This window comes from Phaseolus vulgaris, chromosome 7, assembly GCF_051622355.1.
Source record: "Phaseolus vulgaris cultivar YP4 chromosome 7, ASM5162235v1, whole genome shotgun sequence".
NCBI lineage: Eukaryota > Viridiplantae > Streptophyta > Magnoliopsida > Fabales > Fabaceae > Phaseolus > Phaseolus vulgaris.
The window spans coordinates 48,476,214-48,493,823 of NC_143504.1; the positions used below are offsets into that span (position 1 = coordinate 48,476,214).

General features: G+C 32.2%; 2 protein-coding genes across 5 annotated transcripts; one reads left to right on the plus strand and one right to left on the minus strand.

The window, feature by feature from the left end:
* Nucleotides 1-6,730: 6,730 nt before the first annotated feature.
* Nucleotides 6,731-13,944, minus strand: FZL (FZO-like protein). 4 transcript variants are annotated; one of them, XM_090304934.1, is made up of 11 exons: nucleotides 13,097-13,944; nucleotides 11,878-12,413; nucleotides 11,643-11,761; nucleotides 10,961-11,155; nucleotides 10,683-10,814; nucleotides 10,499-10,585; nucleotides 9,944-10,381; nucleotides 9,682-9,846; nucleotides 9,167-9,397; nucleotides 7,620-7,735; nucleotides 6,731-7,143 (listed from the first exon to the last, which is right to left on the minus strand). In XM_090304934.1, exons 5-11 carry the CDS (start codon nucleotides 10,812-10,814, stop codon nucleotides 6,861-6,863), a joined length of 1,452 nt encoding a protein of 483 aa, XP_090161060.1. In that variant the 5' UTR covers nucleotides 10,961-11,155; nucleotides 11,643-11,761; nucleotides 11,878-12,413; nucleotides 13,097-13,944; the 3' UTR covers nucleotides 6,731-6,860. The 4 variants fall into 4 exon arrangements, with proteins under 4 accessions (XP_090161060.1, XP_068492694.2, XP_090161061.1 ...); XM_068636593.2 differs by having other exon boundaries at nucleotides 11,693-11,761; nucleotides 13,097-13,941; XM_090304935.1 differs by having other exon boundaries at nucleotides 11,855-12,413; nucleotides 13,097-13,940.
* Nucleotides 13,945-14,175: 231 nt separating this feature from the next.
* On the plus strand, nucleotides 14,176-16,663 carry CSP41A (chloroplast stem-loop binding protein of 41 kDa). Its single transcript, XM_068636595.2, has 6 exons — nucleotides 14,176-14,855; nucleotides 14,996-15,117; nucleotides 15,303-15,405; nucleotides 15,502-15,640; nucleotides 15,725-16,002; nucleotides 16,387-16,663. The coding sequence occupies exons 1-6, from the start codon at nucleotides 14,472-14,474 to the stop codon at nucleotides 16,567-16,569; spliced, it is 1,209 nt and encodes a 402-aa protein (XP_068492696.2). The 5' UTR covers nucleotides 14,176-14,471; the 3' UTR covers nucleotides 16,570-16,663.
* Nucleotides 16,664-17,610: the final 947 nt, after the last annotated feature.

The following is a 17,610-nucleotide window of genomic DNA, read 5'->3' on the forward strand; positions in this document are numbered from 1 at the left end:
TTGTTTACAATAGTTGATATCATGTTTAATTGTATTGCATGCTATGTTTTAGTTTCAAAATTTGCATTACTTTTACGTTTCAGTTGTAATATATTCAACCTTTACATTTTAATTCGTATATCTACTAACTACTCTCTAATTTCCTTACAAACCTTTTTTTTCTTTAACAAGACTTTTTCCCTTTTATCCTTTTTTATTCTTGCTGTTTTTTCTCCTTGGTCAACACCTTTTCTTTTATTTTACTCTACTTATGTTTCTTCTACATCCACTTATATAAATTAATTCTAATTGACCCTAAATTGAAATGTTTTAAAGTTATACAAGTGAGACGTGTTTCTTGGAGAAACGAGATAGTACGTGAGTAACAATTTGTGTTGGCACTCTTCATAGTGAAAAAGACTTGTGGAATTGTTTTAGTCTTGTTGCATAAATTACTTCACTAGATGTTATTTAATTCCTATATCATATAATATCTTCATTTTCAATTTTTTAGCTGTTTAACGCAACCCATTTTTAGAAATCAATTTTTAGAGACAAAAAATAATTAGTTGTTATAGTGACTAAATTAGAGATCATTTTAGAGACTAAAAAAGTTTTGATTTCAAAATTAGTTTTTATTATTGTTAAATGGTTTATAAATTGGTGTCTAAAAAATTGGTAGCAAAAACATTGGTTTCTAATTAGACACCAATTTATAAACCATTTAACAATAATAGAAACTAATTTAGAAATCAAAATTTTTTAGTCTCTAAAATGATATCTAATTTAGTCACTATAGTAACTAATTATTTTTTGTTTCTAACAATTGATTTCTATTTCATGATTTTTTTGTAGTGGGTGTTGATAAAAAAAAAAGGACAAGAGATGGAGGAAGAAAAGATTAAAAATATAAAGAAAATATATATGCATGACAACATTCGTCTTTTAAATGACAAATAATAACAAAATGAAACTAAAAGTTATTGTACAAGGACTAAAGTATACTTTTTTTAAATATAGAAACTATAAAGTAAAATAACTGCAACTATATAAAAGTAATAAATGAATCATTAAACCTAAACAATATATATTCTAGTTTGAATGTAATATTAAATTTGAAACAAATATTTAATGATTTATGACCTTCTAACTTTTGTTTTGATTTGACCACTAACAAACTAAAATACAATCTAGCAAACAATTAATACAATTTAGTAAACAATTAATGATGAACACCAATTGAAATTGACTTTTCCATAACTATAAATAATAACTATAAATAATGTGATTATGACACTTAAATATTATATTAAAGAATAAATTTTAAGTCTAATTCAATCTTACATGAGTAAACTTTAAATTTAATTCAATCTTTAAAGAGAATCAATTTATAAAATTAATATTTGTATTCACTTATAGAATTCCATATGAATCTTTATCCTATTTTTTTTATAAAAACTTGCCGAAGTTAAAAGTTAAAGGAGATATTTTGTTGAAGGATATATGAAATGTAGAAGTGATAGAGTAAAGAGGTAAATATAGTTTTGAAGAGTGGTAGATATGCAATGAAGAGGTGGAATTTGTGAAAGGTGAAAAGAGAGGATAAAAAGAGAATATTATGAGGATGATTGGTAGAATTTGAAAAATGAGAAGAAATGGGGAAGATGGTTGGTTAGAGAGAGAGAGAGAGAGAAGGCGATGAGGTTGGGTATGAATTCCTTAAGAGAGGAAGGGAGTGGCTAATCGTGGAGTTTGGGTATCCATTTGTTTTGGTGAGAGGGTTTGGATGACAGTGAAACGCAATTTTCAACCCTCACATGCATCATTTTGTCCCAAACATCATGTGCTATAGGAACCTTGTCTTGTGAGGTATATAGGTCCTTTAAGCACATATTCTCTCACCATATCATCTCATACCAACAAAAATCTTTGCCCAAATCACCATGTCCCCTAATTTTAAATGCACATGGAGGTACTAATGCTAATATCTCCAAAAGATAATTTAAAGAGGAAAGTGACTTCCTTTTCAAATTTTCCCCCTCTTCTTCGATTCGCTACTTACTCTCTTACTTCGCTAAATGCTTCTTTCTGAGGTTTCATTGTCACTCTCTCTACGCAAAACAATTTCTCCTTTTCTTAACATCACCTTAAAATTCATCCAACCATTTCTTCATACTTAGACTCAGTGGAATCTTCACCATGCCCGCAATAAACGACACGTGGGACCTTTTTCACTCGTGAAACATGAGATTCATGCACATTTCAGGTTCATCAAAACGGAGGCTTCTGCTCTTCCACTTCTGGCATGTCTTCAATTGTAATCACAAACTTTAATCGAGGTTTCGATTTCGGAATGGTGTTTGCGTACATTTGTTAGTGTTTGGTATTTGGGAATCATGTTTGTACTTTCACCTAGGTTGTTATTAAGGAAACCAATTTTACTTTATTAATAATACAAAGTGGAGTATCTATGATTAAAGTCCTAATCAACTTTTTCTGCGACTGCATACGTTGCATCAATACTACTAAGATTTGATCCAGAAATGAATGAGTCTATATTCTTCCCCTGTTTGTACTAATAGGGATGAGAACAACAATAAGGTTGAAAGAGTTTTAATGTTTGAAGCAGTAAGAAGGACAGATTTTTAACTAATGTGTTAACTTGATTTTAGATGTTTTCTTGTTGTATACATTAATAAAGTCATTAATGTTAAACAAAACTTTAATAGGATTTTTGTCAGTAAATCTTGATGTGAAGTTGTTTACTCAAAAATTAAAATGTTATATTTGTTTCTGAAATTACATTTGGAAATGTTTCTCAAACATGATAGAAATCATGTTGTATGATATAAACAAATGTTTTATTCTTAGCAACTTTGATTTGTAAAGTAAATCCAAAGAATTTATAAAGTTGTTGAAGTAATTTATTTGACCCTAAAAATCAATACTAAATAATGATAAAAAAAAAAGTTTAAATCAGAATAAGAAATTAAAGAAAAATTCATTTTTACATCTAATTTCTAAGTAAGAAAACGAAAATTACATAAAGTTCTATAAATTTACAAGAATAATTTATTTTCTCAAAATTAAAGGATATCAAATTATGTTTAGAAAAGAATAAGAATTTGAAATTATTGATATTTTCTCGTCTTTCAAAATTATGCTATTTTTATTTTAGTCTTAATTAAGGTTTTATATATTTAGGATTTGTTTTTTCCATCACAATTAAGATAATTTATTAGTTGATATTAATTAAAATTCGATAAAAAAAAAGTTTAACTTGTTAAAATAATTACAATGGACATCAACCAAAAAATAACTTGACTAAATTTTAGTTGCAAAAAACTTTTATTAATATTAGGTGAATTTTTTTGACAAAATTTGAAAAAAAAAACTGTGATCAACATTATTCAGTGTTATTTTTTAATTATTAAAAAGATTAACATTAAAAAAATTAAATTTAGTAGTAATTTAAAATTTAATAAATAAACAATTTAAAATAAAAATAATTAAAATTTAATGAATTTAAAATGGTAAAACATTTCCTCCGAACATATTCAGCATTACAAAAATCTCACGCGCTATGTGAAAAGAGTGTGAACAGATGATGGCATCCCATGCTTTGCCATTAAATCCGCACCAAAAAGACAGGAACTTGATGTTGATGAATATTGTGGAACATTGCTCGTATCTGAAACATAATATCTTCAAATCCGATACCAGTTTCGAAAACACTATCAAACTATATTTCTTTTCCATTTATGTGAATCCTCAATCTAACAATAGAGAGGATACCCAAACATTTTGGATGTTGTTTTTTGTTGTATACGTTTAAATATTATAGGTAGCTATGTATCTAAATGATGTTTTTACATCACTAGATTAATTATGGTTAATTATGGTATTTGAAGTACTTTGAATTGGAATCAAGAGAACGATTCAAATATTTTTTGGTTGGTTAACTCTTTTCTTTTCTTTTTTAAAACGAGCTTCTCATTCTCGTTTTACTTCGTTTACTCCCAAAGTTCAGGCTCGAATGGAACCTGATACTCAAGTAAGAATTTAGTATTTGGTACTCGGTGTTATTAATATTGTACGACGTACCTGATTATTGGAATTTGTGCCTATTTATATGGTTATCATGGGTCATTTGTTATTGGGCCGGATTAGAGAGTTGGGTCATGCTTAGGAATGCATCACCTAGTGTTTGATCGCTGATCAGCCTTGTTAATCCTGCTTAGGCGTAATGGTCTTCGTGGTGTCGGTCAACTTGGACCGGGTGCCGAATCATGGTCAACTTGGACCGGTTTCAAAGGCACTTCCTAAAAATAAAACTGTGACAAAGTTCCGATCTCCAAAGCGACCATACTTCAGATGCGGTGATTGATTATAATGATGTCATCTCAATGGACTTGATGTCGAAATATGGTGTCGTATGTGAAGTGATTCTAAAGATGAATTCTTGTTCCGTTAGTTATTAATTGGGATTTGTTTCGATACCCACAATATTCTCATGTCGCTTATCATTGAACTTCTTTCTCTTAACCCTTTGAGATATCTTCTAATGATAAAATGAAACTTTGCATTCCAAGAGACCAAACATCAAAATACAATAATTAATCTTAATAGTATTTCATAGACAAAACTATAAATTTATAAGTAATAAGAACATAATAACACTACTTAAAGAAAAAGAAAAACTTTAAAAGTATTCTATTACATTATAAATTTAAAGTCTAACTAAAAATACTTATAATTTAGTCTTATTTCTTGTATGCGTGAGGTCTCCAACGAAATATGCATTATAATATATATATAAATATTCGGAAATGTAAGGATCTTTTCAAATCCAAGATGTTGTTCTTAGAGTGATGTTTAAATATTCGAAGCTGTGAAATTAAACCCAAAACGTAGCAAATATTCCTAAAATCATTGGGAGGGTGGTAATGACGTATTTGATCCGATTGTATTGAATGAATCCCTAACTTGGCTTCGCCACGCTCTTTGCAAACGATAAAATAAAATGTGCAGTAGACTTAGCAGGTATTCGTATATTATATGACAAATTAATTTTGTATGGACAAAATTATTCTCGTTAGATTACTGTGTTGAATATGTATTTATAGATTGGCACAGATACTGTTCTTTATTTTGTTTGTTGTTGTCTACGTTTTTCAGAATTTGCATCAGCAAGTAGGCCACATGATACCACAGCCATGCTTGCAATTTGGTCCTGTCGTTTTCGTCTTTAAGGTTTGCATATTTCTCCCTACCTTTCCTATTCTCATTTAAATTTCTCACAAAATGTTTATTACTCTCAAACCTAACTCTTCTCACCGGAAAAGCATCTAAGACACAATCGAAGAACCATAGTAAACCTTCAATGCATATGTTAATAATAGATACCTAAAATTTATTCTTAATAATAAGACATGCGCCACTTACTGAAATGTGTTTCTCTCTAATGCTTTATGTTGCAATTTTGCGGTTTTTTTTATTTATCAAATTTGACTAATTAATTATTAAAATTAATAAAATTTTAAAAAAATTATAAGTATGATTTCAATTCAAATATACTAAAGTTGTATCAAATGATACAACTTATTCATAATAAAATAAATAAAATTGTATCAACTTTACACTATTTATTTATTTTCATAATTTTTTTAAATTATATTTTAATAATTAATCTATCAAATTATTTTATAATAAAAAAATCACATTTTACATAGTGAGTAAATTTTTTTTATTAATTATAATTCAAGTACTATATGAAAAATCAATTTCATTATAAGTTTATATCAAAATTCATCTTAACGTCATCATTTTTATGTTGATGCACGAACTAACATTCTCTGTAGTGAGAGTTTTAAATAATATGAGCAAATTTTTATGATAAAAATGCCTTTTAAGGGTACTAAGTGTGTGAAAAATATGAAGTATACTGGAAAAATATTTAATTTAAGATTTAAACATTTGTTTTTCCTTCTATAGACATTTTTTTTTAAATCCATAAATTACCATTTTATTTATAATATCAATAAATATTTTTTTTTGTTTCTAATTTTTAATAACATAATTTTAATGAAATAATACTTGATGAGACACAATATTACGTAAATGATAAGTTAATTCTATTTTCGATGTTACTCTTTCTTTTTTTTAAGTGTCACATTTAATGCCATGTAAAAATAATAAAAGAAGCTTATACATATCTGATTAAGTAAATATATATATATATATATATATATATATATATATATATATATATTTCTGAAAAAAGACATTAAACACAATTAAAAAATTAAATGAGTATCAATTTAGCCTTAAACAATAAAAAAAATATTAAAAAAATGTGTAAAAAAATATAAATTGTTGAACGACAAAATGATCATATTTTTTAGGTCATCATATTTTATACATCCAAAAATTAAAACGAATTTTCACCTTTTTAAAAAATAAATTAAAAATGTCTCACATTCAAATAGTTAATTGAGCATTTATACTCTTTTTATGACATGACATTGTTTAAATCGCATAACACTTGTTAATTTAATACTTCCATAACATCATGACATAATATTTGATGTCATAATTATTTATAAAAGTTTGACAGTGGTCGTGTCAACTGTTTCTTAATAGTACTGCCATTTTGGAAATTTAGACAAAAGATTTAAAAACAAAATGGATAGGGAAAAAATTACGGATATTAAAAATAAACTTAAGCTTTTTAAAAATAACAAATGGGAGAAGCATCCTGCAAGTTGACAATTTATCATTGACAAATTAAAAAAAACAATATACTCCAAAATTGTGAGGCTAAGAATCATGGTAAGGTAGAACTGTTAGAAGGGACGCTAACTGAATAGGATAGTTCAAAGTCACGACACATGAAGATTTTGAATCTCAATTTGTAGTGTTCTAAGTTTTTTCTCAACATTTGATAATTCTTCTTGAACCTTTACTAGCTTGTTGAGTCTATTCTCCGCTTCATCGTGGTAAGGTTTGCTAAGAACTTTCACAAAGGTATCCAAACTTTCTATTGCTTCAGTTAAATCCTTTTTCATGGCTTCTTCAAGTTCATATGCCAAGTTATCTGCCTTTCTTTTCACCTTATCTATCACCCTCTGCCTGCGACCAGGGAAACTTGATATAGCTAGATACCTGCAAAAAAAAAATTGTCAGTCCAGACATTTACTAGCAGCTAATCAGCAAAACCAATCACGCAACCAACTAGAACAATCTTTAACCACCATACGAAGATTTCAAAAAACCAAATTCACAGCATTGTCAAATAAACAGAAACCTGTGACCCAGCAAAAGAATTTTAAGTGTACTTCCAACAACAACAATTATTGTTATTGACATATATTACAAAAGAATTTAGTAAACTGATCAGTTTGTGAACTATCTATCTATCTATATAGATAGATAGATACTGTGTTATGATCGATGATTTGAAGCAAGTTAAGAGCCTGTTGCGGTAATTGTTCATGTTGAAGTAATGGATATTCTGATCGGTCTAAATATCTTTTCCTTTTATAAAGGGTTTAAGATCGAAGTGTCATCAATTACTATGTACGCACACGTTTGAAATAAAACCAGTGCAATCAGAAAGGAACCCTAATTGAATATATTACCCGCCAGCTGAACAAATACCAAGAGCAAGAAGATCTTCCAAGGTGGTTTGCAGAACAGATGTCAGTAGCGAAGCAGATAAACCGGCCACACCCAGTTGACCAAAAGTCCCTATGATCTAAGTTAAAAGGAAAACATTTTTAGATCACATTAGCTAACAAAAACAACGATAAGAACAATAATAATAACATGATACTAAAACTCAAATCTCAAAGAAAAAATAAAAATATAATATTTACAACTCGAGAAGATTCAGAAATGTTTCACATTAGTATATGGATTGCAGGATCAGCACAGATTAAATAGAGCAATTTGCAGAGATCACAAAAACTATTACTAACTTATTATAGCTCATGCCGTATCACAGAAACTATTCTAGGGACAACTTGCATCATTTGTGTCATTGCAAAATTATAATAAAAATGGAAAGACAAAACAGCAACCTAAAATAATGTAGTTGTGATACTTATTTCTCAACTTTTGAACATGCCTATAATCAGTCATGTAGTTTTGAGGCTTTTACAACAACTGACTAGCACCGTAGCACCACATTTAACCATGACTCTTTCAGAATAGCCAAGACATCCTTCAAACTCATTGTTATAAGTTGATTCAGCTCTTCCACAAAAATTATATTTCACACAGCAGCAAAGTCAATTATGCCACTCTCCAAATCATTTGACACTTAAAAGCCTAACATACCCCAGCGGTCATTGCATGCAACCTTACCCTTGCATAGGCAAAGAGACTGTTTCCAGAATTAAACTCATGACCAACCGTCACCAGGACAATTTTACCATTGCATCAGGGCTCACCACCTAATTATTGCCACATTTAAATGAGAAAAATCAAGAATTTTGCCAGATTGCTTTTAGTGGGTTTAGTTTCATGATGCAAATCATGACAATTGATTTTGTCTCAGTTTGACTAGAAGTGATCAAAAGTAGTCTTTGCGGTAAGTTGAAAATTTCACACCAAGTTTTATATAGCAAACTTGCCTTCAAGATAAAAACGTCCAGACAAAAACCACTTCACTTGAAAATCATTTTTAACTAAAATCAATTTCATAAAAATCAATTTTACACATGCTCATCCAAGCACACAATTGTGGAATTTCCATTTAAAATGCATGGGAAGTTAATTGCACATCTAGTCCCTAGTTCCACATAAGCTTGGCTTGGTCCTCAAGTAACTGGCAATATTTCCCAGGTATTTTTAAAATTGATCCAATTATGTTACTCTGTCAGTTCATTGTTTAGTTAAGATTACATGGCCATTACACTTTGCTGATATGGAGATCGAAGAGCCCTCTTTTTTTCTTTTAATGACATGACCGTATTCTTTCTCGCATAGAACAAATCCACATTAGTCCAATTGCCTTCAATTTAAGGCAGTCTGATGAATAAGTGCATCTGCTTCAAATCATGTGAGCAAAACTAAAGCAATTGAAATAAGAGGACCAAAATTTAACTTCTCTCAAACAAGGAAACCAAATTACACTGAAAGACCTAAAAGTTATAAATTATTTTACAAAGAAGTCTAAGCTTACCATTTCCCGTACTTCTTGCTCAAATGACTTTGAAACTGCACTGCTGCTGAAATTGTCAATCACCTGAGTACTAGCTTGATCCACTTTCTTTAGCAACTGGTCTGTCTCAAAATTCATCTGACTACTTTCATGCCTCAAGGAGGGCCACCGCTTTTCAAAGGATTCCCTGTATAATCTCCCTTGTTGGGTATATTTGGAATATAGCCAATTTTCATATTCTACAAGTATTTTCTATGAATAAAAAAAAAACTATTTTAGCATAACATACCCACCTAACTTCTACTCATAAAACATTATTCATTTAACCCAGCATCTATGTCATTTAATGTCTTGGTCCTATTGGGGTTATAGGTATACCAATCGAAATCAGGTGAATACTTGAATAAACCACTCTGATAAGCAAGAGTAAAAATCATTGCAAAATGATCAGGATCACTAGGTTCCAAATCAAACAAGATGATAAACAATGCAAAACCAAAACTATAATCCTAAACAGGTTACATCCAGAAACTGACCTGGACAGCTGAAACAGCAGGACCAATTATGTCATTCCGAATCTTTGAGGTAGTGGGCATTGAATTTTTTTCTCCTTTGAAAGCGTATGAAGCAATAATATCAAAATTTGCCAATTGCAGATTAGTTTCAGCAAGCTCTACAACACGTGATTTCGTAGTTTCAATCTGATAATGTGTACCGAGGCATATTTAAGAACATACCCGTCAAGAGAAAATCAAATCGGCCTGAATTTAAAAAAATTATAAACATCTTATAGCATACCAAAGACAGAGCTTGTCTCCTCCAAGAAAGGCTGTCAGTTTCCATATTCAAAGCAAAATCATTTACACTATTAACAATGTCTTCCACTGCAGCCAAATCCTGCTTGGCATATCGATAGTCTTGTGTCACAAGAGTTTCACATGCAGACATTAGTCTATCTGCAATTGAAACAGGTGTTTCAAGTTTGAGCTTCATTCTGTCCATTCCTGGGATTGTTGACCCATCTAGAAAGCTATGCAAGAAGTTTTCAAGTTCAAGGAAGCTGTTGGCACCATGAGAATCAGAGGTTGATAGTTCTTCATTTAGTCTCCCAACATTGGAGGTAGCTATAAGTTTTGATTCAAGAGCTGACCGAGCAGATACAGGATACAATATGACATTTTCAGTGTTCAGCAATCTCTGTATGTTGTCCTTAATGAAGGACATTGCTTCCTCAAGCTGCATTGAATTGTAAAAAGATAATTTAAAACTAGTTCAGCAACTTCACTACAAAAGAACTCATTGATATCATATCAGTATGCCAATAACTAATAAGAATAAAAACACAACACATACCTCCTGATTATTCTGATATATGTCAGCTTTATTCAAGACAAAGACCGCTTTCTTCTTCCACTGCTGAGAATAACGAAGAAAAGCAATCTGAAAACAACATAAAACTTCACATGATGACCCTGCCTGACCATTGATAACAAATACAAAAAGTGAGAAAGTATGACCTAACTATGACTGACCATACCTCACTTCCAGTTAAAGGGCGATCAGCAGAAATGACAAAAAGAAGTAAATCTGCACGGGGTACAAATTCCTCAGTAAGACGCTGCTGTCTCTGAAGAATCACATTAGTTCCAGGTGTATCAACAATGGTCATCTGTTATCAAAAGAACAAAACAACAGTTGAGAGCATTCTAAATTTCTAATTACAAGCAGAAGATAGTAGTTAGAGGGGATAGTATAAGAAAATCTAAGTCTTGAAATATATAAAGAACTGGAACAAACCATAACGAATTGACTTACTTCTTTAAGAATTGGAGCAGGAAGGTAACAAATATATTGACCATCTGGGTGTCTTTCACACCTTTGTTGTTCTATATCTAAATCATTATATCGTAAAAATGTGATCTCATTAGTTGTTGGAACAACTCCCTCTTTGAGATATCTTTCTCCAAGAAGTGCATTAATCACAGTAGATTTACCAGAGTTGAATTCCCCCTGGTAATATCAAGATTTTTAAAAAAAGAAAAGCAAAAGGTGAGATATCAAGTTTGAAACCTATACGAAAAGTTCATATAGCAAACAGCTGATTTTGGCATTTCACCCAATTAATTCCCTTTTGAGTTATAATTGAAATATTAGAATAAACTGCAAAGGGGAACAGGATAAACAGTAAAAACCAACCAAACATATATCATTGTTCCAAGTAGAATAATAAGAACAAAGAACGTGACCACAAACAATATGAAAAAAGACTCTCCTGAAAACAATAATGTTTATGATGTTTGTAAAGACAGAAGAACCAACTACTCCCCATAAGTAAACCGTGGATAAACAGTATCAGAACTTATTACGTAATAAGGTAATCTGACGTTAAGGTGAATTAAAAGTAGAAAATTTTCACAACAAATAGCACTTATTAGTTAAGTAGTTTCTATCTAGATGTATTAAGAGAAGATTTCTTTTTGAAATTTAGAGCTAATACCAATGTATATTCCAGGAACCAGAATTTGTTGAGATTCAGCACACAATTACCACTATAACCAGTAAGAACGGCTCATCTATTTGAGAAACCGCATCATTAAGAAGTGAAACCTCCTCCATCTGTCATTTGAAAACAACCCCAAATCAACAAAAGGTAAACAATATACTGGTCAAAACACTGAATAACAAAATAAAAAGAATGACTTCAAATACCAAATTTTTAATTAAAAGATCACCAGAGGTGTAGCCTTCTTGATAACTTCAACAGCTTCATTCAACACCAATCTCTCTGTTTCTATTAATTGTTTCTCCCTATCCTCCAGCTTAACAAACCCAGCCACAATCTCTGTCCCACTCTGAAAACCATTATCTACGTTCGACTTAATCTCACTCACATTCCCGCCATCATTACTTGCATACACACTGCCAAAAACTTTGTGCAAGAACTCATCACCATACAGACCAAAATTTGCCAAACTGGTTACAAAACCACTAGCACCAGAGGCAAGCAAAACTGACATGTCAGCATAAGACATACTATCTTTTCCACATGAGACAAAAATAGGTATCTTCACACTCTCACACACAGAACCAACTTCCCTACCCACACGCTCCAGGTCACCACCGCCATATATAAGAAAATCAGCACCTTCTGATTTAGACGCATTCACTGCAGCATCCACAGTGTGGACAATCCTAGCAACCAAGGGAAGAACCACCAATTCAGATTTTGAATCCAGCATCGTACTCCTGGCAACAACAGTGGGAAGACCTGCACAATTATATTCAAAGACATTTCACATTAAATCAGACAAAGCTGCTAGACAAAATGCTTAAGAGAGAGAAAGAGAATTTATTATATGTTCAACACCATCACGAGTCCATGGTCCTGGTCAATTTTTAGTGACATTTATCGAGTTTTATCCATTCCTTTTGTGTAAATTGAAAAACCCAGATAACGTGTGGAACGTAAGATAGGCATAGACATGGGTGGAGTTTAGGAAAAATTGACCCAAACTTACCAGAGCGATTCAGGTCAGGTCAGGTCATTATGTCTCTCAATGAAAAATAAAATACATTGAAAAAATAGAAAATATTGATAGAAAAGGGGGGGAAAATCATAATACAATGAAAGAAAATTAATGAATAATTAAAAAATCAGAACTAGAGTTACACGACATAAAAGTTATACAATCATAAAATTCCACAACATAAAAAACAAAATATTAAATGGTACAAATTTTAATTGGTTGGAGTCAAATTGTGTTCCATATGCCCAGATTCACCATCCCAGCCTAAACTAAAAATCTAAACTAAAAATTAATTTATTCAGCTTGAGAAGAATCTAATCTCAATTTTTCTATCTATTTTTCAAAATAGAAGTCCTTATTGGAGATGATCCTCCGAACAGACGCTGTACACTAATTTCTGGAGTAAGTAGAGAGTTAAAAAAACCTTGGTCGGAGAGCAAAACTCCACTACAGGCAGCGGCAGCAGCAATATCGACGCGCTCGGCGACTAGCAAATACGCGCGATCTTGAAGCAGCGATTTCAAGGAGCATGCAGCTTCGTAGAGCTTGCCACCGCTTGGTTCCTTGCTTGAAAGAAGGACAATCCCAAACCACTTGGAGACGGCTTTGTCGATTAAAGCGAAGGCGTGGTTGTCGGCGGCGAGGACTTCGTCGGAGTCCAATTGGAGGACGAGAGTGGGGACCTTGAGTTCGGGGCGCTTGTAGCCGCCAGGGAACAGGGTTCGGGGCTGCGGCGGGTCGTTAGGGCTGAAGAGCTGGGAGTTGAATGGGGCGGAGGAGCCATTGGAGAGAGAATTGACCGGAGAAGCACGCGAGAAGCGGAGAGGGAGAGAGGAAGGGCGAGAGAAGGAGGTGTGGCGTGGGATGATTGCGGCGACAAGTGAAGAAGAAGGGGCTGTGACGGAACAAGGTACCATGGCATGAATCGGATTCTGGAATTCAACCACCAGAAGGCAGATTGCGCTATCGCATTCCACTGTCCTTCACTCACTCAAATCTCATTCGTTTATCCTCTCTTTATCAACAACCACTATCTACATCAACCTCATTTCTTTATTCACCTAAATTATTTTTTATTACATAACTTTATCATCAAAAACCAACAAAATCAAACACAATTGTATTATTTTTCTAACAAATAATAAACTTTATCTTTTCCAAAATATATAATTTTTTTATTAATTTGGATGTTGTTTGGAACATAAAATAATGTCCAAACTCAAACACATGATTTTAGGGTGTTTGGTTTGGTTTTGTTTACATTTTACTATCTCTAATTTATTTAATCATTGCAATATATTATTAACATACAATTTCAATGGATAATATATGTAAATAAATTTCAGCCGCAAAATCAAACACCTCACGCTCCCCACATGCAGAGTTTATAACTAACATGGATTTTAATTTAGGCTCATTTAAGAATAGTTCTTAAAAAATATAATTTGGTTACTTTTAACAACTTTGTGATGGTAAAAATTTATCATTAAATATTAAATTTAGATATAAAAAATTAATGTGACATGTTATTTGAATTTAATCATTCCATCAGATAAACAGTTCTAATTATAACGAATTAAAAACAAAACTCTTCAATCAAGCAAAAAAAACATCATAGTTTTTTAATTTAATTTATGTTCATATTAGTTTAGCCTCTTTGATTAGAAAAATTGGTGAAGGTTGAACATTAAATTGTTGTAGTGTTTATATCCACACATGTTGATAGTGAGAAATGAGGATGGAAGGTATATCTGAAACTGCTGGTTCTCACTCTCTCAAAGCAGAGAAGTTAACGACCAATGGCCACCATTGCTTCTTCCTCATCCACTGTGCTCTTCTCTGCATCCTCTTCCAACCTCCTTCCATTTTCACACCCTTCTACTTCGCGCCTCTCTTTCTCTTCTTCCCTTTCCTCCTACTCCTCTCTATCAATTTCTCCTACCTTTTTATCACACGCTTCTTCAAGTTCGAGACACTTTGTCAACCAATCTGCCTTCTCCGTCAGTGCCAGTTCTGTTGAGAAGAAGAAGGTGCTCATCGTGAATACCAACAGTGGCGGGCATGCCATTATTGGCTTTTACTTTGCAAAGGAGCTTCTTGGTGCTGGCCACTCAGTCACCGTACTCACTGTTGGTGAAGAAGGCTCAGACAAGATGAAAAAACCTCCTTTTAACAGATTCTCAGTTAGTGATCCTTAATTTTAATAAATTCTTTTATCTTAGACTTATTCATGTTTTCGGGATTTAGCTACTTGCATTGAATGAATGTTGTTAATTCCAACCACTGAGTCAAGATTTAATTGTATGATTTGAGAAACAATCAGGAAATTGTGAGTGCTGGAGGGCGCACGGTATGGGGAAATCCTTCTGAAGTGGGGAGTGTTGTAGGAGGGGAAGTGTTTGATGTGGTCTTGGACAACAATGGAAAGGATCTTGAGACTGTGAGGTTTGTTGTATTCATTCTTGTTCTGCAATGCTTGTCTTCAGTGGCATGCAACACGTACAATTTGTTCTAATTACATTCTAGCACAGTGCAATTCTTAGAATTCTTTTTAAAGAAACAACATTCATGGACATTAGTAGATGCAATGTCTAACACAGACATCATAAATATCAATCTTCCACTTTTAGGCCGGTGATTGATTGGGCTAAGAGTTCAGGTGTCAATCAATTCTTGTTCATCAGTAGTGCTGGAATCTACAAACAAACAGATGAACCTCCACATGTTGAAGGGGTATGTTGAAAATTCTTATATTCATCATTAGTATTTGTAAAACCACTATGCCAATGGCAATTGCATAAAATTGAAGTAGCATGCACTGTGGAGTAGGATGTTGTTAAAGCAGATGCTGGTCATGTTGAAGTGGAGAAATACATTGAAGAAACTTTTGGAAGTTGGGCAGTGTTCCGGCCACAGTACATGATTGGGTCTGGCAACAACAAAGACTGCGAGGAGTGGTTTTTTGATAGTAAGAACACATTTCGTAAACTCTATTATTCAACAACTACTCTTCTCTAGTATAAGAAAAAACTGTGCATTGTCATAATTGTAGGGATTGTTCGGGACAGACCTGTGCCAATTCCTGGCTCGGGGTTGCAACTCAGTAACATAACTCATGCTAGGGACTTATCCTCAATGCTTACTCTAGCTGTTGAGAAGCCAGAGGCTGCAAATAGTACCATTTTCAACTGCGTCAGTGACCGTGCGGTGACTCTAGACGGAATCGCCAAACTTTGTGCTCAAGCTGCAGGACGCCCTGTTAACATAGTTCATTATGATCCAAAAGCTGTTGGAGTTGATGCAAAGAAAGCTTTCCCTTTCCGCACCCATGTACCTACTAATACCCTATCTTCTGATATACTCCAAACCTGATCATAATGCATGGAAACACCCTATTGCTAAACACAAATCATTGAAGTGATTAACAGGACAGGGTGCTCCCTTGTTAATCACTTCTACGATTTGTTTGCATGCAAAAAACAATTACACATACATGGTTATGAGTTCTTGCAACAAAATACCTACTTAGAATATCTTGTTTAACAACATAAATCACTGAACGGATTATTGGATTAAGCTGATACATAGCTATATGAATTCTTGCAACAAAGAGCTATTTAGAATGCTCTATCAAGCTGATGCATTTAGTTTTAGTTGTGCAGTCTTCTTGGTTATGACCTGACCATTTAACGACGGTATTTATGTATTATGCAGCACTTCTATGCAGAACCTAGAGCAGCCAAAAGTAAATTGGGATGGGAATCAACCACAAACCTCCCTGAAGACCTAAAAGAACGGTTTGAGGAGTACGTAAAGATCGGGAGAGATAAGAAGTCCATCAAGTTTGAGGTAGATGATAAGATTTTAGAGGCATTGAAGGTTCCTGTGTCTGTGTGATCCATTCATATCCCAAATGTATAAAACATATCAGACAAGATTGTCGTAAGATCTTTTGTATCTCAATTTCAATGATGAGTTATTAACATAAAAAGGAAGAAACTTGTGATGCTTATATCATAACTATTCATTCCAAATTCAGTCCGATTATACCTTTAAACTAAAAATAAATCCGGGGCTTTGCTAGAAGGAAGAAAACCATCGTCCAACATAACCAACTATGGTGCACAATAAAAGTTCAACCACCAGGAAAATATTCAGAAAAAAGTGGCGTGTAGTTGGATAGTTTTAATACAACAATTGATTTCAGACATGAAATAAAAATAAAATGCAATAGAAAAAACCAAGAGATAAATAAAATGAGAAGTGTTAGTTGAGTGTTTAAAAAATCACGTAAAAAATCTTTGTTTTAATAATATAATGAGGAGTCTGAAATATTTTTATATAATTAATTTTAGCATGGTGAGAAGGGATAGAAAATAAATCTTGGATATTTTCTCAATCACCCTCATTTTGAAGGGGGGTTTTCAATTGTTCCATATAGGGATATAAAGATTGGATGGATACCTACATATTTTACCTTATCTCGATACATATTTTTTGTTTTAAATTATTAAAACATATTTAGCCCTTTCATTTGAATAACTATTCTCAATTTTTCATTCATTATTTCAATTACTCATTCATTCAATATTTAGGTGCTTTTTCTCTCATTACAACGTCAATTCTATTCTCTTTTTTCATTTGTGCGATTTATTTCAAAATATGTAGTTGAGATACTCCACTTTATTGAATTATTTCAATGGCACATTTTTTATTATTTTTCTCCTTTTTATTATTTTTATTTTTGTCATATAAGAATAACTTAATATCAATTTCGAGTATTCAAACATGTAAACTTTTAAGTATAGTTTATTAGATAAATTAAAACATTAATCTCAATTTTTCTTAGATTTTTAGTTTTATTTCATTCGAAGAATTTTTCTTTCATTACACTTTTATTGAGACGTGTATTTTTTTTTAGTTTTAGAAGTACGAAAA